Source organism: Ipomoea nil, unplaced genomic scaffold (genome assembly GCF_001879475.1).
Source record: "Ipomoea nil cultivar Tokyo-kokei standard unplaced genomic scaffold, Asagao_1.1 scaffold3069, whole genome shotgun sequence".
NCBI lineage: Eukaryota > Viridiplantae > Streptophyta > Magnoliopsida > Solanales > Convolvulaceae > Ipomoea > Ipomoea nil.
The window spans coordinates 9,613,538-9,637,979 of NW_017619497.1; the positions used below are offsets into that span (position 1 = coordinate 9,613,538).

The 24,442-nt window shown below is 37.0% G+C and overlaps 4 protein-coding genes across 12 annotated transcripts; all 4 read left to right on the forward strand.

Annotated features, from left to right (window-relative positions):
* The first annotated feature begins 161 nt into the window (after positions 1–161).
* Positions 162–4,659, forward strand: LOC109164999 (vacuolar-sorting receptor 3-like). Its single transcript, XM_019313574.1, has 12 exons — positions 162–610; positions 1,114–1,806; positions 1,889–1,977; positions 2,055–2,124; positions 2,197–2,280; positions 2,368–2,444; positions 2,527–2,608; positions 2,875–2,957; positions 3,046–3,109; positions 3,453–3,581; positions 3,679–3,788; positions 4,151–4,659. Exons 1-12 carry the CDS (start codon positions 301–303, stop codon positions 4,247–4,249), a joined length of 1,890 nt encoding a protein of 629 aa, XP_019169119.1. The 5' UTR covers positions 162–300; the 3' UTR covers positions 4,250–4,659.
* A 557-nt stretch (positions 4,660–5,216) lies between these two features.
* LOC109165004 (mitotic checkpoint protein BUB3.1) lies at positions 5,217–8,605 on the forward strand. The gene is made up of 9 exons (XM_019313594.1): positions 5,217–5,517; positions 5,671–5,801; positions 6,163–6,242; positions 6,605–6,871; positions 7,268–7,343; positions 7,711–7,791; positions 7,961–8,039; positions 8,124–8,224; positions 8,320–8,605. The coding sequence occupies exons 1-9, from the start codon at positions 5,401–5,403 to the stop codon at positions 8,405–8,407; spliced, it is 1,020 nt and encodes a 339-aa protein (XP_019169139.1). The 5' UTR covers positions 5,217–5,400; the 3' UTR covers positions 8,408–8,605.
* Positions 8,606–12,085: 3,480 nt separating this feature from the next.
* On the forward strand, positions 12,086–13,241 carry LOC109165005 (zinc finger protein ZAT10-like). The gene has a single exon (XM_019313595.1). The coding sequence runs from the start codon at positions 12,205–12,207 to the stop codon at positions 13,033–13,035; it is 831 nt and encodes a 276-aa protein (XP_019169140.1). The 5' UTR covers positions 12,086–12,204; the 3' UTR covers positions 13,036–13,241.
* Positions 13,242–19,275: 6,034 nt separating this feature from the next.
* Positions 19,276–24,139, forward strand: LOC109165000 (BTB/POZ domain-containing protein NPY2-like). 9 transcript variants are annotated; one of them, XM_019313578.1, is made up of 7 exons: positions 19,541–19,663; positions 20,223–20,307; positions 20,681–20,787; positions 20,889–21,022; positions 21,590–21,659; positions 21,777–22,949; positions 23,297–24,139. In XM_019313578.1, exons 4-7 carry the CDS (start codon positions 20,961–20,963, stop codon positions 23,873–23,875), a joined length of 1,884 nt encoding a protein of 627 aa, XP_019169123.1. In that variant the 5' UTR covers positions 19,541–19,663; positions 20,223–20,307; positions 20,681–20,787; positions 20,889–20,960; the 3' UTR covers positions 23,876–24,139. The 9 variants fall into 9 exon arrangements, with proteins under 9 accessions (XP_019169124.1, XP_019169123.1, XP_019169121.1 ...); XM_019313576.1 differs by having other exon boundaries at positions 20,894–21,022; XM_019313580.1 differs by having other exon boundaries at positions 20,902–21,022.
* The last annotated feature ends 303 nt before the right edge of the window (positions 24,140–24,442 follow it).

The following is a 24,442-nucleotide window of genomic DNA, read 5'->3' on the forward strand; positions in this document are numbered from 1 at the left end:
AAATAAATAAAAAAGAAATGGTTAGTTGACCCATGAATAATAAGTAAGACTGATAAAATGAGATAGATTAAGTATATAACTTAGACAAAGAAAATTACTCCACTTTGGATAGTACTGTGCAAGAAGTAAATCATTTTTCTCATTTATTCACACAGACTGCTACAAATCCGTAATAGGGGACAGGCTAATCCTGTCACAGTAAGGAAGGAGCCCAGAGGAAGAAACTTCGTCTTCTTTACAGCTCCAAGCTACTGCCTTTCTGTTCACATCTATCCTTCCTTCTCTTGGAAATCAGTGGAAATGGGAGCTTCTGAAAAACCCAAAGCCCCAATCTTGCTAGGGTTGCTACTGTTGACTCTGCTGGAATCTGCGGCCGGGAGGTTCGTGGTGGAGAAGAACAACTTGAAGGTCTTCTCCCCTGACTCCATCAAAGGAACTTACGATTCTGCTCTTGGCAACTTCGGGATTCCTCAGTATGGCGGCAGCATGACTGGGACTGTGGTCTACCCAAAGGATAATCGAAAGGGGTGTAAGGGCTTTGATGGTTTTGGGATTTCTTTCAGTTCCAAGGCCGGTTCCTTGCCCACCTTTGTTATCGTCGATCGCGGAGGTGAGCAAGCGAGTTTGAATTTTTGCTGTCTTTGTTTTGTCTTATTCTATGTAATTTAGTGTAGTAATTGAGTTCTTTCCTGTTCTATTTGTCAATTATTCGTGATTTTTAAGATTGATTTACTTGTTTTAGTTAATTTTTGATGAGTTGATAGACTTGTTTTTAGTAGTTTGTCACTTTGTTGTTTATGGAGTTTGGCAGGCCTAACCTTGATGTGTATAGGATTCTTATGAATCTTTCCTGTATTGAAGAATTTTCTTTTGAGACTTATACTCAGGAGTTTCCACTCTTAGAGTCTTAGTTATTAAGAGGGAAGAGAGAACTTTGATTAATATGGCAGGAAAACAATTATGATTGTGAATGTTTAATGTTGAACTGTTTAAGTGAAGCGCATATGGAAAACAATAATAGGGAAGTACAAATGGGATACTGGTTTCCAGAATTGCAGTTAAGTGTCTTTTGAATTTTGGAATCCCGGGGCTGACAGTACAGCTTCTTTACAGATTGCCGTTTTGCGTTGAAGGCCTGGAATGCTCAGAATGCTGGTGCTTCAGCGATCTTAGTTGCGGATGATGTTGAGGAAAGGTTGATAACCATGGACTCTCCTGAAGAGGATGGTTCTTCTTCGAATTACGTGGAGAACATAACGATTCCGTCTGCTCTTATTGAGAAAAGTTTTGGGGAGAAGTTGAAGAAGGCGGTCAAGGATGGGGAAATGGTTCATGTAAATCTTGATTGGAGAGAAGCTGTCCCTCATCCCGATGATAGGGTGGAATATGAGCTATGGACTAACAGCAATGACGAGTGTGGGTATAAGTGTGACATGCTGATGAAGTTTGTGAAGGATTATAAAGGTGCTGCCCAGATCCTCGAGAAAGGTGGCTACACTGAATTCACACCTCACTATATAACTTGGTATTGTCCTCAGGCATTTACAGTAAGCAGACAATGCAAGCAGCAATGCATTAATCACGGGAGATATTGTGCTCCTGATCCTGAACAGGATTTTAGCTCGGGTTATGATGGGAAGGATGTTGTTATTGAAAATTTAAGGCAACTTTGTGTCTTTAAAGTTGCCAAAGAGACCAAAAAGCCATGGATTTGGTGGGATTATGTGACTGATTTCCAAATCCGCTGCCCCATGAAAGATAAGAAATATAACAAGGAATGTGCTGATGGTGTCATCAACTCTTTAGGTAAATTATTATTTTTTTCTTTTTGTTCTAATGGTATCAATCCCCAAAGGGTCAACTGATGCCAATTTTACTTATCTTGCAGGTCTTGATCTGAAAAAGATTGAGAACTGTATGGGAGACCCCAATGCTGATGCTGATAATCCTGTTTTGAAAGAAGAGCAAGATGCTCAAGTAAGTTTGATTAACTCTCCTAATCGTTTCGATGTCATCTATTCTTTCAATCGTTTTGACAAGTGGAACTTCTATAGATTGGTAAAGGATCACGAGGTGATGTCACCATATTGCCCACCCTTGTTGTCAACAATAGGCAGTACCGAGGTTAGTTTTGCTGCTTATACATCCATTTTTAGTGTGTCCAGACATTTTCCTCCTAAACACTTCTTCTTGCAGGGAAGTTGGCAAAAGGTGCTGTATTAAAGGCAATTTGTGCTGGTTTTGAGGAAACTACCGAGCCTGCAGTTTGCCTTAATGGAGGTATGTTCACATCTGAGCTTAAAGATAAATGTCCCGTGATATATTTACCGATTACTTGAATTTAGATGGTCTATTTTCTCACAACAGAAATGGAGACAAATGAGTGCTTAGACCACAATGGCGGCTGCTGGCAAGACGAAACTGCCAACATTACAGCCTGCAAGGTTCTTGCATTAACTTTAGCGTCTTTTATTCTTGTCTACATTTTATTTTGCATTACTGATACCATTCTGTATATATATTCAGGATACTTTCCGGGGAAGAGTGTGCGAGTGCCCCTTGGTTGATGGTGTGCAGTTTAAGGGAGATGGTTACAAGTCTTGCAAGCGTAAGTATCTGGGCTTTGTGCCAATGAACTTGTGATCTAATGGCATGAAGCGACTCTCCCAAATGGGAGGGTCATGGGTTTGAGCCTTAGTGGGGGCGGTATTGACTCTTTGTGCTTCAATAGGTTGAGAAGTAGCTATGAACAGATACTACATTGTAACAGAGTCAATAGTACTAAAAAAAAAAAGTATCCGGGCTTTGTTTATTTATTTACTTGTTAACATGTCATTATCATGCTTTTCCCTCATTACGAGTTCATATCTGCAGCAAGTGGACCTGGCCGATGCCAACTCAATAATGGAGGTTGCTGGCATGAAACTCGAAATGGACATACTTACTCTGCCTGTGTGGTTAGTAGTCATTAACTCCATATAATTTTTTGTTCTTAATCCTTCGGGCAAATTCATGCAGATTTTAACTCATAGTTTGTTTCAACAGCCTTCTGAAGAGGGCAAGTGCACTTGCCCTCCGGGATTCAAAGGCGATGGTAAGAGTTGTGAAGGTAAGATGGGTTTTCACTAACTTCACCAGTCCTGTTTTGTGTCCAGAAGTCTGTTGAGCATATAATATATAAACATAAATGTGCAATCCAACTATCAGCTTAGGTTTTTAGTTGAAATGAAGCACATGCTTCAATTTGGTATCAGAGCCAACCCGTGCCAAAGGTCATAGGTTCGAATCACCCGATAAAAAAGGGGCATGTTGAGCATATAATATATAAACATATACATAAATGTGCAATCCAACAACTATCATCTTAGGCTTTTAGTTGAGATGGAGCAAATGCTTCAATTAAGTCATTTATGGATTGCTTTAATCTTTATATCTCTTTTTGTGATTACTAGATATTGATGAATGCAAAGACAAGACGGCCTGCCAGTGCCCTGAATGCAGCTGCAAGAATACCTGGGGTAGTTACGACTGCACTTGCAGTAATGGCCTGTTGTATATCAGAGATCACGATACCTGCATAAGTGAGTGAAAACTTTTAATTCCGTTTTTTTTCTATTTGTATATTTCCTAGGAGTTCGTATGTGAGATGATGCCTTTTGTCTCGATTCACAATTGCAGGTAAGAGAGCTACCCAAGTCAAATCTGCATGGGCTGCCGTGTGGGTCATTTTGATAGGATTGGGCGTGGTTGCTGGTGGGGCATATCTCGTATACAAATATAGGTTGCGGGTAAGTTTTAATTTCCCCGGTTATGCAATGAATCATTTGCGTTTGAGTCTATTAGCCATGATTGCGGGATGATGGGATGACCCTAATTCACAAAAGCCGTTAACTAGCTGTGGAGATGAACACTTAGGTTTGGTTTTTAAAATTAAAAATTACACTAATTTAAGATTTTGACGTGACTAACCCGTCCCCACCTAATTCCCCACGGGGACAGGGATGGGGATTATTTTCAATTCCCCGCCAGGAGTATACTCCCCGCCCCGCTCCGCTCCGCTGCCATCCCTACCGCCAATGAAATTCATTTCATTTTATTAGTGGTGCCTGTGGTTTGTGATCTAATGATTCGTGCGTTCTTCCATTCTCAGTCATACATGGACACGGAGATCAGGGCCATAATGGCGCAGTACATGCCACTCGACAACCAGAGCGAAATTCCAAATCACGTCAGTGATAGCCGGGCTTGAGAGGCGTTCATATAAGTTCACACAACCGCGAGTCCTGCTGGAGAAGGAAACGCCCGATCATCATTACTCCGTATTCTTTTTTCATATTTTCGGATAATGAGGGAATTACACAGTCACATACTTGTCTCCAACGACAGTAGATTATTGTTTTTAAGAGTCAAATATGGACACAATAATGGTGGAACTAGTAATCTTTTGTTGTCATGTAACGCGACGAGTTAGGGAGTTTAGTGAAGGAACAAAAATGGTGTTTAGTTCATGCATGCATGCAGATTGCAGCCATGTAAATGTTATCTTGGATGAATGTTCCTCATGCGTGCTTGATCTTGATTGATGTAAGGGGAGTTATAATGCTACTTAATTTGTACCCATACATTTTAGCAGTTGAAATGATGATAGCTAGTCTTCCACAGTGATGTAACGGGGCATATTAACGGGTAACCACAGGTCTTTTACGGGAGAGGTAATATATATACCATTTTAAAAATTAAAGAGTAACATTTACACTATTATTAATTTAAGAGTGATATTGATATTTGACATATTATGAAAGGACATAAATTACAATTTTTTCAAGAATCATTTTTTTCTTTTAGTCACCAACCATCTAAAGTTTAATAGTAGTGTTTTCATTTTTTAAAAAACTTTTCAGCTAAAAATATAAAAGTAGAGTAAATTTTTTTTGGAATGACGAGAAAATTTGAAATTACTATCTAAATGTGTGTACTGGTAAACTTGATTTCTGTGTAATTATTTACATACTCAATATGTAGTAGTATATAAGAAAGATAAACCAAACTAAAAATATATTGTGCGACGAATTCAACTAAAATTCTTTTAATAGAAATTAAATTCGTGACTTTCAAATATAAAAATTATATTATACCCATTTGGTAACCGGGGCAAATATAATAAAATTTGATCGAATCTTTTAAAAAAGAAAATTGGACAAAATTTTGGCTGGATTGAGTAGAATCTAAGTTTAAATTTAAATTTTGTGGATATAGTAACCTCACTCACTTGATTGGATTTCCAACTTTGATTTCAAACTCCCTTCCCCCCAAATTTCTCTCTTTCAATCACTGCTCTCACTTTGATCGGAAAAGTGGAAAACCATCGATTGCTTAACTGAGCGGAAAACCGACAACATCATGACGGCGGTGACACTCTCAGCCGGACGGGAGCTATCGAATCCTCCGACGGACGGAATATCCAACCTCCGCTTCTCCAACCACAGCGATCACCTCCTCGTCTCTTCCTGGGATAAGGTGAGTCTATTTTTTATAATGTACACCATATCCTCAGCTCGTTTCCTCTTACGATTAGTGATACTTTGCTTGCTTTTGTGTTTGAAGACTTTAGATCTTACTTTTGATCGAGCCGTTTTGTTTTTGTTTCCTGTTGTTTTAAATTTTGGTTAGACCGTAAGACTGTACGATGCAAGCGCCAATGTGTTGAGAGGAGAATTCCTGCACGGCGGTGCCGTGCTCGACTGTTGCTTCCACGACGATTCTTCGGGCTTCAGTGCTAGTATTGATAATACTGTTAGAAGGTACTTAATAGAATTATTTGGCCTCTCAATCTACTATAGTGGAGCTTAATTTGATCCTCGTTACTGAGATTAGACTAGGATTATAGTGGTGTTAGTACTGTGGACTGACTGCTCTTTGTGAATCCTCCATCGTGAATTTAGGTGGCAAACAACATTAAAGTAAAATCTTATACATGTCAGTTGAAAAGCTCCTCATTCTCAAAGATGAGCGCTATGTGCTCTATGAGGATTTGAGCAACTCACAAGCATATCTTTGTTCATCGTATCATACTTTGGTGTTTCTAACTTGCATTTACTTTAGTTTTATGTGTTCTTGTATCTAATGTCTCTCTGATGGGAAATGTCGCTCTTGGTGTTCCAGGCTTGTGTTCAATTATGGAAGGGATGATATTTTGGGAAAGCATGATGCACCTGTTCGCTGTGTTGAGTACTCATATACTGGTTAGTTTAGCCTGTAGATAGCCAAGGCATTTATACCATTTGTTATCAATATAGCTTTCATGATCCTTCATAACATAAGATGTGTTCAAGAAAACAAAAGGCTGTTTCTATTATCTATACATCTACAGATCTTGAAAATGTTATAGTGAAAAGAAACTAGGATGATAAAATAAAACGTGAAACAAAACTAAAGATTTCACTCTAAAATTATTAATTATGTGAAGTGTGAAGTTCATTAACTATTGTTCCTTTATAAATCTTAAAGTTCTATTTCAAGTTGCTACTCAACATTGCTCATTTATTTTATATTCAGTCTTCCAATTTGGCTTAGACTAGATACATTAAACGTTTTTATTAAATAGGACAAGTGATCACTGGTAGTTGGGATAAAACCTTGAAATGCTGGGATCCTAGAGGAGCAAGCGGACAAGAGCATACTCTTGTTGGGACCTATGCACAACCAGAGAGGGTTTATTCCTTGTCTCTAGTTGGCAACCGTTTAGTTGTAGCAACTGCTGGAAGGCATGTAAATGTCTATGATTTGCGGAACATGTCTCAACCTGAACAGCGGAGGGAGTCTTCACTCAAATACCAGACAAGATGTGTGCGCTGTTATCCTAATGGAACTGGTACACTACCAAATCTTCATCCTCTATATCTTCTAAGGTGTACAATTCCTTGGTGTGTTCCTGACCTAATTTAGTTCACTGGTGCACACTGTTTTTCTGCTACGCAAGAATCACTTTCAAATGATAATTAATGCTCAGTTCAGGGATGGCTTATAGTTGTACAAAGGTCCTTATAGTATGAATTATTCCTAGAATCCAGAGAACATATTTCTTTCAATCATTGCTCAACTAACACATTACTGCCTTGCTTGGTTTTGAAAATGCAACATAGTCCTATGACTTGACAGTTGAGAGGTATATAGCATAGCTGTTGCTTGATAATTCTACCTAGCTTTAAGTTGCTGAGTTCTCTGTTTTTAGTGCATTTTCTGTATATAATTAAAAGTGTAATTGCAGGTTATGCTCTTAGTTCAGTTGAAGGCCGTGTTGCAATGGAATTTTTTGATCTCTCTGATGCTGGTCAAATCAAGAAGTATGTGCATCTTTAACTTAAGATATGCAAATAGGAGTTTACAATAGGATTGATTAAGTGTGAAGGTTATAAGGATTTTTTTCTATTAGGATTGTTAAGTTGTTAACTGCATAAATCAATTTATTTCCACCCTGTTACAAAACAAAATAAATCAAGTGAAACTAACATTAGCTTCAATGTTTGAAGCCAGCCTTTTAGATGAATCTAGAGGAGTATATGCTCTTTCCATATCCCAAGATATCATATCTCCCAACTGATTCAAGATCATACTTGTGGTTATGAAGTTGAAAATACGATATGGAGTTTGCACTCGTGGGGCTTCAATCTAGAGTAGAATGATTTTACATACTAGAATTTTAATGTGCAGATATGCATTCAAATGTCATCGAAAATCTGAAGCTGGAAGGGATATAGTCTACCCAGTAAATGCCATTGCATTTCACCCTATGTAAGTGAACAATTTATGCTTAAAGTATTTGAGTTGAACTATTGCATAGTTTGTTAAGTACGCAAGACCAGTCCACTAATTTGCAATTTGATTCCCATTGAATCACATTTTTGTGGATACTTCCAATATTTACCTCTGATCTGATCTTCCACTCAAATTTAAAATGCAGCTATGGCACTTTTGCCACTGGGGGGTGTGATGGTTTTGTTAATGTGTGGGATGGAAACAACAAAAAGAGGCTATATCAGGTAATTACATCAAGTTGGGTTTTAAAAATTTCATGTATAACCTTTGCTTATCTTGCTGATTTTCATTATTAAACCAACCTGCAGTACTCAAAATACCCTGCGAGCATTGCAGCCTTGTCATTCAGCAGAGATGGTAGACTGTTGGCGATAGCATCTAGCTATACGTTTGAAGAGGGACATAAACCGTAAGTACAACTAAGTAGAACAATATTATGTCTTGGAAGTAGGAACACAGCCAGACATGTAACATATTGTTAACTCTTTATTTGTTGTGTTGCAGCCACGAACCAGATACCATATTTTTGCGCAGTGTGAATGAAGTTGAAGTGAAGCCGAAGCCTAAGCTGCTACCTAATCCCACCATGTAAGAATTCAAGCGCCTTTTGTTCAACATTTCATCGCATATTGGTAGATGTTTGTCATAAATTGAAAAATCTGCTTAAAATTGTAAAGACCAACTGTTTAAACGTAGCTTCTATGTAAGTTGGACACTCCCTGACCAAACATATTTTAGTTGCTAAAATTCATAAGTTTGGCCGTTCAGCTCTGGGTTTGCTGAACTATCACATCTGCTGTCTTTTGGGTAGTCATATGCACTTCACCTAACAAATTCATGTATGCAAAGTGGTAGGGATTGTGTCTGGTCAGATCAGTTGTTTGGCATTTACTTCCTATGATCTTGTCCCTTTTAAACTTTAGGCCCAATTGTATAATTTAGGCAATTTCTATGGTGCTCAACGGCACCTGATTCTTTTTCATCATATAAATTAATAGTTATGTAAATTACTTGACAACCAATATCTACTTCTCCCTACCTGTATTAGTGGACCAGATGGATCGTGCAACGCAATAGTATACGAAGTACTAGTAAAACTAATTAATGATTTGTCATTAAGGATTCCGTCACAGATTAGCATTTCTTGTAAATCCTCTTTTTGGGTTGTATGTTCCTTGATTCCTTTTTGTGTCTTCTTGCTATAATTATCCTTCAATTTTTTTTAAACAAATTTTTTTTTTCATATTTTATTTGTTATATTTATAATTCTATTAGTAAAATCCTAAATTCATTCAAATTTTTAAGTTTGTTGTATATTTTATTATCTTGTTTGCTATGTTGTCAGACTTGTCACTATAATCATTAATAGGTGCAAATTATTTTGATTTTCTTTTTGTATTTATTAAAAGTGATTATGGGATATTTTTAATATATAATTTTTTTTCCTTCTACATTATCAATCGAATAAAATTAATTTTTTTAAAAAAATAATATCAGAAAGTAGTGTATAGTTATCTGTCACTTTTTTATTTCGTATGTGACTCGCTGGAATGGTCTGCTCATGCCACATTACCAAATTCTTATAAAAATTTGTATAAACAAGATGCAGAGTATTTGTACACACTACACTTTATTTCTCTTTTCTCTTCATGAATTTTCTACTCATTTTTTTTAAAAAAAAAAGTATTTTTTTTTTTTCCCTTCATTAGAGATTCCTAACAATGAACCAAAGTTTCCCTTTGCTGGCGAGAGCCAAAAGGGCACGTGGATAGAGTTGGGTGCCGGCTGCTCAACTCAAAGTGATATAAGTCTGTCGAGTTGGAGGCTTTTGGAGACATGTTATCTTTTTAGTTGTTAGACGGCTCTGCCTTGCTTCAGTCTGCCCTTACTTGTCCCAAACATTCAGGAAGCATCCAAATCACAATTTTAACCCGCCACGTGTCGCCTTTATTCTTCGCCGCTCCTTGAATAATCACGTAGCCACGTGTCGACACCGCAGCACACACCGTGTTGCGTGCCACACCTTAGACGATTTCCCACTTAGCTACTACTGCACTCCTCCTCACTCCTCACTCCATCCTTAAGAATTAAGATATGCACATTATCTGAAAATATGGGCTATATATTATTCTTATGGAGTAATTTTTACTATTAAATATTAATATATAGTTCTACTTAGCGAGTCTTAACTGAAATTATTTTTGATTTGAAATTTTCAAGTGTAATATTAGATTATTAGTATATAAAATTTATATATTTAGAAAATAATATTAAACACAAAAGTTTAAATTTAAAAATAAACAAAGAATAAATAGTTACTTTAATGAATGAATAATAAATATGACAAATAAAACGAGACAGGTGTAGTATTATTTAAGTTTATTTGATTACGTTATAAAATTTAGGATTGTCAAAGAATTATGTACATAATACATATTTTTTACATAAAAGAATATACGATTACATAGTAGAGAATATGTCCAGTTCCTTGACTCCCTCCCTAATCTCTATCTTCATCCTAGCCCTTGGGTTCGAGAGAAATATTTTTCTCATCTTTGCATCAACGGAAATTACCATAGCATAGGGATTTTCCCATTCCTACAAAAATACTAGGGATTAAGGAATTCATGTCTTCTATGCTAATATATTACTCCGTATATGCTAATGTAAATTTGCATCAACGAAATAAAGAATTCATGTCTTCTATGCTAATATATTACTCCGTATATGTAATGTAAATTTATATTATCTTTAAAAGTTCCAAAAACTAACTAAATGTAAAACAATTAAAGTGGTGAGAAGGGTGTTCTTCGTGGCTGTTAGGGTAGAGAATTGATTTATTCATTACGTTTGAAATAGATAATCCGTAGTATTTTTATTTTGTATAACGTAAATATTTATTTTGTATTTGATTAATAGATGTTCATTATTTTATTACGATGATTACTTCTTACAACGTAATTATATCGTTACAGCAGGTTTAATGCATTTATGATATAATACACTCATAATACTACACTACCCCATGAGATTTACTACTGAAAGTATCATACCATCTTTATCCAATTTCCCCCATTGAATCAGTCCTCGTTCCACACTCCAATTTCACTAATCCAAGTACAATCCCACTTGCCCCAGCTGTATCTGATTAGCAATTCGTAGTGGACAATTTTTACGTGTGTTACGGCTGCCAATACGCAATCGACAGCAACCGAGTGAGGCCCCAATGACGTATGCGTTCACGTAATAAATAGTTAAATAGGTATTGAAAATTACTCGTGAATTGGAAAGACCAAAAAATAAAAACTTGTGTTGACCAGTGGAACAAGTCAAAATCAAAATTAAGACGAAGAAGAAGTAGCTTGACCAGTCATCAGTCATCACATAACTTTATCTCCACCTTAGGCTTTACCACCACTTCCACCTTTCCCACTCCCCTTGACCAACTCATCACACGACGTGTTAGCTTAGCTCCTACTCTCTCACTTCCCTATCCCTCACATCACCTTCTTTTTTTTAATTTATTTTTATTTATTCGGTTAAAACTCGAGTTTACAGAATTACAGTTCCTGACTTAGAACGATCGATAAATTAATTGTTAATGTAATTGTAAAGTCAAATGGTCAATATAATTTGAATTGATCGAACTCAAATTAATTTCAAAATAGTGAACCTATTAATACACTCAAATTTAATTTATAATTTAATAATTTATACGATAACAATATCTAATCACAAATGAGTCATGCATTACCGTTTTTTTTTTTTAATTTTAGAAAAAAATCTATCATGTCTAGTGAATATTCTACCAAGTATAGTAAAAAAGAAAATGGTGGGGCAGGGATACGTTTTCATGATTTTCATGAATAGAAGGATAATTATTATCCTAAACAAAATATCAGTACTCTTTTTTGCTTACAGTGACAGATCGATATAATTGTAATTTTGATTTGATTTGGGACATTTGTATTTAATATATAGAGCGTGAGGTAATATGATGCTTATAATATATATAATCCCTAATCATATGAGAATTACCCAGGGTGAGAATTTGTAGATAAATTCAGAATATTAGTAAGAGTGGAATATATTTATCCATAAAAGTGGTGATTATTATGTTTAATAAAACTATGAATATTAAGTAATTACCGAATTCCTAATTGATGATGGGCAACACCTCCACCGCCATTACTTAACGCAACTTCCAAACCCCCGGCCCTCTCGCCCGCCTTATTCGCTATATAAAGCACTCTTTCTTCACTCCCTCACTCAAACTACTTGTCTGTTGCTTTACTCATTCAGTTACTTCTCCCTCTCTCTCTCTCTCTCCATCTCTCTCTATAACTACTTTCGCAATCCTCTTTTTCCCTTCGATCGACTGCTTTGGATATGGCTTTGGAGGCTATGAAATCTTCGGCCGTGGTCACGCCGCCGGCGCCCTGCGTCGAGGTTGATGATGTTCATGGATTGAAGAAGAAGCGGACTAAGAGGCCTCGCGGTGATGAGAGCCCCGCGCTGCCACCGCCGACTGAGGAGGAGAGGTATTTGGCTTTGTGTTTGATCATGCTGGCCCGCGGCGAGGATCCGAGTCGTCGTCAGCGTGATGCGCCGGCGGAGGCGAAGGTTGTGAGTAAGGAGAGTGAAACGGTGTCGCTACCGCCGCCGCCGCCGCCTGCGGCGGCGGCGGCGCAGGAAGTGCCGCATCAGGAGCAGTTGTACAAGTGCAGCGTGTGTAATAAGTGTTTTCATTCTTATCAAGCACTTGGTGGGCATAAGGCCAGCCACCGTAAACTGGCTTCCGCCTCCGACGACAACAACAACCACCCCTCGACGTCGAATTCCACCGCCGCCGTCGTCAACCCGATCGGTAGGGCTCATGAGTGCAACATCTGCCACAAGTCCTTCCCCTCCGGCCAAGCCCTAGGCGGCCACAAGCGCCGCCACTACGAAGGCAACCTCGGCGGAGCCCCCAACCGCGACGCTGGCTCTGCTCCCAGCGGAAGCGCACTCACCTCCTCAGAAGGCGGCGTCTCAAGCCACGCGCCCCGTCCCTTTGACCTCAATCTCCTCCCCTCCACCGAACTACAACTCGGGCTCAGCGTTGACTGCTCCATAAAAAGTCAACTCTCCGGTGATCAAGAAGTCGAAAGCCCCATGCCCGCCAAGAAACCGCGTCTATCCTTCCCCTTCGACTGGGATTTCCGACCAAACAATTCTTGAAAAAAAATCAAAAATCAATTCTTTAATTTTACCCTTAGCCTCCCCAAATCCCAATTAATGATTGATCTCATATACTTTCAATATTAATTAGCAGCACCCTTTTATGTACAAGGAGTTAATTACTCATCATATTGATTCTTAACTCTCTCTTAATCTCTTTGTTAATCATTCATTAATTCAATTCTTATTGAAATACTATTCCTTTTTTTATTCCCATTTATTTATAAATTTATATATGTGGTTGAAATTAAACTCAAGATTCAAGAAGGGTGGTGCACGAAACTGCACGACCTAGTGCTCCTTTGTGGTTGGGTTGTCCATGTGGTTTGTGCCCGGTTTCCACGTTGTATTCATTATTATGATTAGCACAATTATTAGTTGGCACTTCCTTTTCTAGTATTCTCCGAGTGCTTATACTTTTATTTTATTTGTTTAATTTATTTTAGAGTTCACGCAACACAATTAAAGTTTGAAAATTCGTTCTCACTTGTTCAGTTTAATTTGCATTTTGCTAGCTTTCCTAGGATTCCTATCTTGGGTGGTGTTGTTTGAAGGATTGTGTTTGAGTTTGAGAATGCTTTGCTTGCCGGGTTGATAATGTTGTTGGAATTGTTTGATGAGTGTAAGCAAACACCTTAATTTAAGCCACAAGTGTGAAGGGAAAAGTATGGTTTTAGGCTGATTTCGAGTAGCGTTTTAAAATTGGTGTTGATTGATTGTTTTTTTACTTTGGATAGGATTTTAATTTATATGAAATATGAAATAGTGGTTTGGATAAGTGTTGATTGATTGTGTTTTACTCGGGGTAGGATTTGGATTGATGTTGGTTGGGTGTAGCTTAATTACGATTGTTCTCTTTTTAGGCTGGTTTCAGCAAGGTTAGGATAGTGTTTTGAAATACATGAGCTGAGTGTGTTTTAATTATGATATGATTCCACTTTAGGTCAATGTTAATCGAGGGTATTTTAATCATATTGTTATCTTTTTAGGTTGGTTTTAACAAGTTTAGGATATCATTTTTAAACTAGGGTTGACCAAGTGCGAATCAAGATAGGATTTTAACTTTGATGAAATAGTTGTTGGGTGGTTGTGGGTTGAGTGTAATTTAATCACGACGGTTTTCTTTTTCAGGTCAGTTTCAACAAATTTAAGATAGAGTTCGTTTTAATCATGAATGAATTTGAACTTATCTGAAACCGTCGTTCAGTTTTGACCGATGTTAATTAATTAAGTGTAATTACTAATTAACTATGATTGTGTTTGTCCATTGAATACAAGAAATGAAGTTGTATTAAACTACTAAATTTGGTTTGAATAAGAATATAATAAAGGGGGTTTGAAATTTGAATAGTAGAGTTGCGTGTTGAGTATATGCTAAACAAGGAAAAAGATGAATTTGGGAGGAAGTCATCATCTATATATCTCTGGCAATATAATCACAGGAAAAACAGGACTGCATGCCAGGGATGAATCACGATGTTTCCCTGCTTTTCTGCTTTGCTTGCTGTCTTCTATGGCGGCTGTTTCTGAGCCCCTTGTAAAAGTCTAAAGAGAATATGTATATTTATCTCCAAGAATTTCAAGTTACAAAAATAAAATTCTGGGTGTCATAAATTAGAGGACAAGTTAGAAAATGATTAGTGAGATTTGGTGAGTAACCAAAAAGATATATGGTTGTGGTGAATTGCATTAATGCATAATTATAGTGTTAGGCCTTCATTATATTATATAGTATTGTCATTAGTCAAACTCATAATTTTTGGTACAATACCAAATACTATGTGCAACTTGTGGTGTTTAGTTTGTGTATGGCCAGTCTCTCTTCTAGACTTTTTCAACAGCCATTTCCATCCCAATTGAGCAGTTGCCACCTCCTTTCCTTCTTCTTTTTTGGTATAATTTTGGTTTTAATCATTTTCAAGAATGGTCAGTTAAACCACACCACTGATTGGAGATGATTCAAAAATGTGATGAGTTGTTTATATTGCTATGCTATAATGACACCTTACAAGTTATCTAGTTGCTGTGACGTTCTCTAGTTGACTGATCAAGCGGTGTGATAATATTCTCAAGACAGATATAACGAGTTATGTATTTAACGTTTGCAAATATAGTTTGACTACTTCGTGTTTTGCATTGTGAACCCTGATACAAAAATTCAGTACTTTAAGTTTATAGGTAGAATGTGTCAACTATAAATACAGAATCTAAAAATTATTTTTGGTTGTTCATGTTGCATTGTGAACCCTGATACAAAAATGAATGTGTAAACTATAGATACAGAATCTAAAAGTTATTTTTAGATCAAGATTTACAATGTAAGGTAGACGTTGGTCCATGGTATAATTTGGCCACACGGTTGGTTCACCTAATAAGCATCCCACTTGCATTTGATAGGCCCTGAGATCTACGCAACTTTAAGTTATGAGCCTACTTCAAAGAGCACCATTACAATACTGGGAAGTATTATGGCAGGCTTGGGCCCAACACTTTGTATCTGTAAAAAATGGTCCAATGTTAGCTTCCCCATAACTTCAATTCATCCAGGCTGCCATGCAAGATCAATCTGATACTATTGAAATGAGGTATCTGATTGAGTGAAGTATACTTCTCGTAACAAAACGTCTGAATTCAATTTCTATTAACACTTTCTTAATTGAATCTACTAAACAGATTGAGTCACTTTTGAACCCACCAAACGTGGTCTTCTTAAGTTTGCTTGCATGCATGCATGCAACATCGATCTATCATCACATTGTGTGTGATTTTGCATTGATTGCTTCCCCAAAAAGACAGCCGATTAACACCACCCCCCAGTGGTCCTATCCCAATATAATGAAACCATCTTGGAGCTTAACAATATAATGAATGCCCGGCCATACCATTATCTTCTTCAATTCATTCATATTTCCACGTGATTTTCTAGCCTACCAACGTGCCAACTCTCTCAAAATTTGTGCCTGCATGCGATAATGGAATCTTTTTGCCTTTGCTTTTTTCTTCATTAATTAAGCTTTTAATGGAGCCTATCCATGTACACATCAATTCAAAATGCGCCGCCATGTGCCTCTCTCAAACCCCATTAATGGTGCATGCATTTGCATTTGGTGTTACACATTTATCAAATCTAATAAAGCACAATCGAAAAAATGTACGGAGTATTTAAACTTGAATACCCTAACCTTATAAATAGTAAATTAAATTAGGTATCTCCATAATTGTGTTGCTTAATTACCGTGCAAACTAGAAGGTGTAGCTTTTTTATTTGTTTTTCTTTTTATAACAAGAGCGATAGATGTGAGAACCAATTTTCTTAAATACTTACATGCCCTTATCTAGTTGCCTATTTGGACCTGACTATTTATTTGATTACTTAATAGTCTAATCAAAATCTTATTGTTTGTAGATTACTTATAATAATCACTCTCCATCTATTAATTACTTCAGGACGTATCATTGTTTTATTGAATATGTAAATTCTTTATTTATTAATGTAGCTAATAGAGTGATTATTATAAGAGCGAAAAACATCATTTTTTTCAGAGAATATCTGAATATGATAACATATGAGAATTTTGAATTCTTTAAGAAACAAATAAGATCATATAATAATATCCTTTTAAATAATGTGAAATTCATTAACACATAACGTGAACTAAACACAACTAATTAATATTCATTATACTCTGTAATATAAACTAGTGGCATTAGTACTTAATTAGTTACCTCTTAATTTTAGTTTGAAAAACTTTCACTTTTAGTCCCTTAGACTATTGTACATATATCAAATTTAGTTCTTTACTAGTACAAAGTAATATTTTCAAATTAGGTGTATGACTATATAATTTGTATCACATTTGATCTTTCTGTCCAATTTTTTGGCCAACTATTGCCAAAATTTCAACGAAAAAAAATAATATGTTCTAATTAAAAGAGTACTTTCGACCAACTATTGCCAAAAACTTTTTTTTTTCTCGTTGAAAATTCAGCAATAATTGACCAGAAAATTGGACTATAGAACTAAATGTGATACAAATTACAGTGTCATGAACCTAATTTAAAAAATTAATAGTCAAGGATCTAAAAATAAATTTTTTGTTTAGTTTCATCTAATCTTACAAACAAATAATACTTGCAAGTTAATTATTTCAAATCCATGCGTTTGGCCAAATGGCTCCCAACATTTGGTAAGACCATGCACGTGTTGTTCCGTGTCTAAGATGAGTATGATGAATCAATGGATGGAACCATTCTTGTCTATTACTAAAATCTTTGACACAAAGATTTTTTTTGGAGTTGTCTAATAAATCTGGAACTCTAAGCCATATTAATCTTTATTAACTTAAAAGTTAATAAGATTATATATCAAAGAGAAAATTGAACTCTAAACTTTAAAACTCAACCCAATTAAACTAGTATACTGCATATACTTAAACTCTCATGTATAGTTAATTGTGTAAGCATACTTAAATTGATTCCGTGTATGATTGATCATTTGAATATGTAATTTTTTTATACAATTGATTAATTTTTGAATTGTGTACGTTTAGCTAAAAAAAAAAAAAACCATAATTATCAAGTTAACTGAAAACCTATAATTATCAAGCTAATTACTTGACCATCTCGAGCAATTGTACAATGGATTCCGTGCACGACAAGAAGAAAATTAAGTGTAGGAAACAAAAACATAGGACAAAATGTAGGACATGAAAACTAAGCACTATAAGGCATGTGGTTGAAGCCAAGGGGCTCCTTTTTCCAGCCACGTGGCTACATCCACAAGGTGTCATAGTCAGCTGCAAACCTTGATTTGAATGGGCCCCACCAATGTATGACTAAGACCGTTGACCATTCTTGTGGTCAAAAGCCCCACCACCCCCCTCATTGACCAGAACAACTAGATCTCAGATCACCATTTCCCCTAATCTTTTCTACTTTGTAGTATATATCCATTTATTATATTATTATTTTTTTACAAGAGACATCTCTTTCATAATTTTTTTTGGTCAAATTTTAACTTTTTACTTTCTCACACCATATTATTTTTTGTTATAAATATATCATTTATGTGGACATTATTATAGATTATATAACAGTTGTAACGGTTCTTGTATTTATGTCTCCATTATATCTTCCGTTACGTTTGTGTTCTATATATATAGAGGTGTTGCGGTTGTATGATGATAGACAGATGAATGAATAAGAGATTCCTCATTTCACCTTTTTCTCTCTATTCTGTTTTCCTTTTAACACGTTATCAGTACTTTGCTCTACATACACATTATAATCTGGTTTAAATCGAAGTTCCTAGACAAAACGGAAGATTTTAAACAATAACCTAAGATAACATATATGATGTAACTAAAAATAAAAACATAATCTAACAGCTTGTGGTAGTTAGTAAACGAATTATTAATATAATTATAAGATCGAAAAATTAATTATTTTATATGTGTACATGTCGATAGTAAATATTGTATAAAAAAATTTGAAAATATATAAAACCCAACATATATATTAACTCTCAATTCTGAAAAAAGTTGATAACTTTCTTTTTGTTAGGTTGAATTGGTATACTGTACTGTGACTCTATCCATTTTCTTGGTAGAATTTTCTGCTTTTATACTCAATATATATTAACTGAAATTTGAGATTTTTCTTCATGGTAATATTAAAATTAGTGTATGAAGTTCCAACACAAAATCTTGTATGCTTTATAAGATCAGATCATGCCATGGCTATGGCTCTGGCTTTGGAAAAGCATATATATATATAGGGTCTTCATCATCAATTCATTCTCCAACCTATTACAAGCTGGTTTTTGCCACTGTTTGAGACCCTTTTCTTGCTGTTCTCACTGCCCACACCATCATCATCACCTCTGACAAATCTCCTGCACTGTACTATATATAACAAGGATGTATCTTAATTAATCTTGGAGGTCTTAATAACCTTAATAGCCAAAACAATACCAACTTGACATGAAATGAAGGCACAAAGGGTTTAAGAAGAAACAATGGTTACCCAAGTTCTTAGACGACAGACTTAGTAACTATAAGGTTTCACGTTCGACTTTTAGTGGGAGTGTTCTTAGTTTAAGCTGGTCAAATATGGACAGTCTATAAGTTAATTTATCTTCTTGTGTAATTTGTCAGCTAAGTTACAATGCGAGATTTATTTCATGCACACCCTTTGATAGTGACAGTAAATTCGGTTGCGATCTAAAAAAAGATAAGAATTTGAAATGAGAATTTGGGCAACTCGTGATCATGTGATGATGAGATTCGATCTTGCTAATGATAGCAGTAGAAGCACAAGGAGATGAGCAAGAATGATTCGAAACAGGAAAAAGAAAGAAGGGGGGAGAAATGAATTGATTGACAAGCTGTTTTATGGTACAGGAGCGGCATTATAAGACTTGGGAAATGCCCCGCTAGAGCACTCCACGTTAAAGCAACAAGGCAAACAAAGAAAGGTGAGTGTCAGTGTGGCGTGCAAATAACACAACAATTTGGGGTGTCTGAACCTCCCTTTCTCTCTCTCTCTCTCACTTTCTCCTCAGAGTTATACTAGTGAAACACAGTAACTTTGTGAGGTATAATGTGTAGAGCTGATTCTAGCAAAACTGGTAAGTATAAAGCAGAAAACTCTTGGCTTCTTGTGCTATCTTGCTGTTTTTTTTTTTAAAAAAAAAAGTAGAAAATTTCAGAGACAATTTTCATTTCTTGGTGGGCACAGTATGGTGGTGGCTTTACTCTTTGCTTTGTTGGGTTATGCGCAAAATTTGATCTTGATAGTTTTCCCACAAGTGGGTTTGGCATTATTCTATTCCCATCACTACCCAATTCCTCAAAAACTTTTCTTTAATCTGTTTTGAGGTGACATTTTAGGTATTCAATTCTAAGTCTCTTTGAAAAAGAATTTCTTGTGTTTCTAAATGCTAAAAAGTATTGGGTTTTGGGGTTCTGTTTACAAGGGTGATGCTTTCATTCTTGCCAAAACTTCATGAAGATCATGGCTTAATATTTTAATTGCCCGTTATGTGTTCGCTGAAATGATTCTTTGAACTCCCTAAGATCTTGCTGGTAGCTGATGCCTGGTATATCCTTAATAATAATAATGCATTAAGCATGTGGATTGTGGATATCTCTATTCACTGATATACTCATCCAATTTTTCTTTTCCAGCTTTGCAAAAACTATGAAAGATGCTTGCTGTCCACCGCTGTGAGGGGTTCTTCATCTGACTCTAAGATGCTGTTCTGTGTTGCAGGTATGCAACCGTATCTTTAAAATATTATGGATTTATTATTACATGTGATTGAAGTTTGAGCATTTCAGTTTTGTAGAGCAATTTAGTATTGTTTATGCTGGTAAAGATAATGGGGGAAATATAGAAAATAAGAAGGGAAAGGTGATGCTAGTGGGTGTTTCTCTGGTTTTGGGAATAATTTAGTGTTCAAAGTCTGTTGGTTGTGTCTCCTTGGCTGACTGGGCGCCCCGGGGTCCTAGGGCTTTGCCGCCAACCAAGGAAACAATCTCTTCTCTTTCACTCTCTTCCCATTTAAATCAACCATTTCTTTATAGAAAACAGACAGACTGCAATTAACCAGTTCTTTCCCTTTCTTCTTTTCTCTATCTGCAAGATATCTCCTGTCAATATTCGGTCATACGAAGCATATATCCTCCCATTTTCGAGATCTTATTACCCTCGCATTGAACTGCTTGTGCTGAGAGAGTTGGTCCCCACGCTGTGAGTCCTTATATTCTTCATTTCTCGGGCTCTTTAGCTAGATTTTGGGGGTTATGTTTGAGCTTAGGGTTAGGGGATGCCAGCTAATGAACACAGGGTAGTTTAGTTTTACAGTGTATCAGTTGAGTAGCGTGGAAGCATAAAGTTTCAAAGGAGAAGCTGATTTTGGCAGGATGAAGTTCATGAAACTTGGATCCAAGCCGGATTGTTTTCAGTCAGAAGGAAAGAATGTCAGGTGAGATCTTTCTCCAACGCTCTTCATTGATGTTAATTAGCAGAAATGTAACGAGGGACTATTATACCTTTTCTAGATTCAGTTCATTTTGTTTAGCGATACCTTCCTAATCCTTCCTTTTGGTCCTTGAAACGACAAAAATGTCAAGCCAATTGAAGATACGATGTTTGTAAATGATTACAGATTTGTGAGCTAGGCTTCCTCAGAAGTAGCTTGTTCTGGTTCATAACATTTGATGAATGAATATTTGCACACTCTCTTGTTTTGTTGGTTCTATTATCTCCTCTCCGTTTTTGCACGAGCAATTCTTAGGTGATAACACACGAAATGTCTTTTCCATTCCAAAGAGGAATTTGCTGATTCTGATATTGAGACGATTGATCTAGATCTAGCATAGCATTTGTGAATTGTGATTATAATGCATTTTGCAACCAGTTTTTATCATTGCATTACAACCCTTTTTAGTGAGATCTCGGTTAAATTCCCTAAAACTACGAACTTTGGAATAAAACTCTATGGTATGTCTGAATTTTCTCTCCTCTTCTAAAGCTAGAAACTTTGGTGCAGATATGTTGCTTCTGAGTTGGCTTCCGACATCGTGGTTTTTGTAGGAGATGTGAAGTTCTACTTGCATAAGGTACTAAAACACTGAAACTGGAGTAAAGCCCTCGTTTTTACTTCTTTTTTGGCCGTTTGATTCATCGCCATCTCTCTGTTTTATGAATCTGATGGACTGAATAAACTGGTTCTGCAGTTTCCTCTTATGTCCAAGAGTTCTTGTCTGCAAAAGCTGATCGCAAACTTGAATGAAGGAAATGGTGATGAAGTTCGCATTGATGAAATCCCCGGAGGGTCAATGGCGTTTGAAATATGCGCCAAGTTTTGTTACGGTGTGACTGTTACGCTGAATGCTTACAATGTGATTGCAGCCCGTTGTGCTGCAGAGTATCTAGGAATGAACGAAAACATTGAGAAAGGGAACCTCGTTTACAAGATCGATGTTTTTCTGAACTCGAGTATTTTCAGGAGCTGGAAGGATTCCATAATAGTTCTGCAGACCATGAAGCCTCTGTTACCTTTCTGCGACGAACTGAATCTGGTCACCCATTGCATCGACGCCATAGCTTCCAAGGCATCCACAGACGTATCCCGGGTGGACTGGTCCTACACCTATAACAGATTCAAGATTCCCGAGGAGAATGGCAATGATCATAACATGAATGGTTTGAGAAGCAGAGCGGTGCCAAAAGATTGGTGGGTCGAGGATTTATCTGAGCTTGAAGTCGATTTATACAAGCAGGTTATTGCCAGTATCAAGAAAAAAGAAATTGTTTCTAATGAAGCCATTGGAGAAGCTCTAAAAGCTTATGCTTCGAAATGGCTGCAAGGCTATGGAAGCATCCAGAACAACGACGCTTCCAAATATCAGTCTGTATTGGATACGATCGTGTGGCTTCTACCCCGAGAGAAAGGTAGCATCTCCACTAGTTTCTTGCTGAGATTGTTAAAAGCGTCCATTTCACTCGATTCTGGAGAAATGGCACAGAGGGAACTGATAAAAAGAATAGGCCACCAACTGGAAGAGGCCTCTGTTAACGATCTTCTGATCCGAACCTCAGATTCAGAAACAACCTTGTATAATGTCCATGTAGTCCAGCAAATACTACAAGAGTTCATGATGAGCGATCAGGACTCCGAAACGAAACTAGAAAATGGCAACGAGATTCAGGAGGTTAGAAAGCCACCGGGGATTTTGTCTGAAGCTTCGAAGCTGATGGTGGCAAAGTTAGTGGATCTCTACCTTGCTGAGATTGCAAAAGATCCTAACCTGACTTCCTCAACGTTCCTCGGTTTAGCAGAGATGGTGTCTAGCTTTCCACGACCTTCTCACGATGGTCTTTATCGTGCAATTGACATATTCCTCAAGGTGAGGTTGCCTATTGATGTGAACCCAACCCAACCCAACCTGAACAACTATTTTTTTATCGTTGAGCATATAATATATAAACATAAATGTGCAATCCAACTAACAGCTTAGACTGTTAGTTGAGATGGATCACATGCTTCAATTTGGTATCAGAGTCAACCTCATGACCTCCAAAGGTCATGGGTTCGAATTTTAAAAAAAATTGGAGCCCATCAAAAAGCCCTCACACGTGAGGGGCCTGTTGAGCATATAATATATAAAGTGTTATTCAACTAACAGCTTAGGCTTTTAGTTGAGATGGATCACATGCTTCAATTCTGATCCCTCGGCTTATATTTTTGTTGCAGGATCACCCCGGGATCAGCAAGAGCGAGAGGAAGAGAATCTGCAGGTTGATGGACTGCAAGAAGCTTTCTGCAGATGCATGCATGCACGCAGTTCAGAACGAGAGGCTCCCTCTGCGTGTCGTTGTGCAGGTGCTGTTCTTCGAGCAAGTCCGGGCTAATGCATCATCCGGAAGTAGCACGCCCGACCTGCCAAAAGCCATAAAGGACCTCAACTGTGCCTCCTATGGCAGCTCGAGATCTGCAACGACTACGACCGAGGAAGACTGGGATGGCGTCGCCTCTGCTGACGAGCTCAGAGCTTTGAAAGGCGAGCTGGCAGCTTTACGGTTGGGAAATGCAGGAATGGCTGATAGAGCCAATGGAGATACTACTAAGACTGTCGCCTCCTCCGACAAGGCTGCTGCCATCAGTAAAATGAAAGGCTTACTTGTTTCGAAGAGGATCTTCTCCAAAATCTGGTCTAGTAAAGGTGGAAATGGGGAGAACAGTGGCTCTGATTCGTCGGAAAGTCTGGGCTCTACCACCATGGAAGAAGCAAAATCCACCCCTTCAAGGAAGGGCAGATATTCTGTTTCTTAGTTCAATATCTGAAGATGTATAGATATCTAAGCTTATAGCCTTATTAGTTCACAGAATGACAGTTCCATTCCAGGTCAAATCCAAAAGGAATTGCCATTCTCATTTTCACTTAGACATGTTTTCTAGGGCTAGTTTGAGCCTAACCATTAGCAATATGGTTTCACAAGGAAGATCACTGTACTTTGGACCCATAATACAAATTGCATGAGCCAAAAAACAATTAAGCGGATTGTTAATATAATTGCAAGACTAGAAGATTGATTATGTGCGCCTCTTGTTAAAGAGACCTCTAGGTTAAACCTTATTCCCGAGTAAAAGTTAAATCATATGACTGTGATTTGAATAATCGGATACAGTTAACGTATTATGTGCCTTCAGTTTATTTCAAGGTTGAAAAAATCGCTAAGCACCCTCTAGGCGCCTGGGAACCACCTAGGACACCTAAAGCGTCTAGGTGGCCGACTGCCTAGCACCTGATTGGCGCTTAAGTGCGATTTTTGCAACATTGGTTATTTACAGTACATAATATATTAACTGTAGACATAATCTAGACCAAGATCCACTATA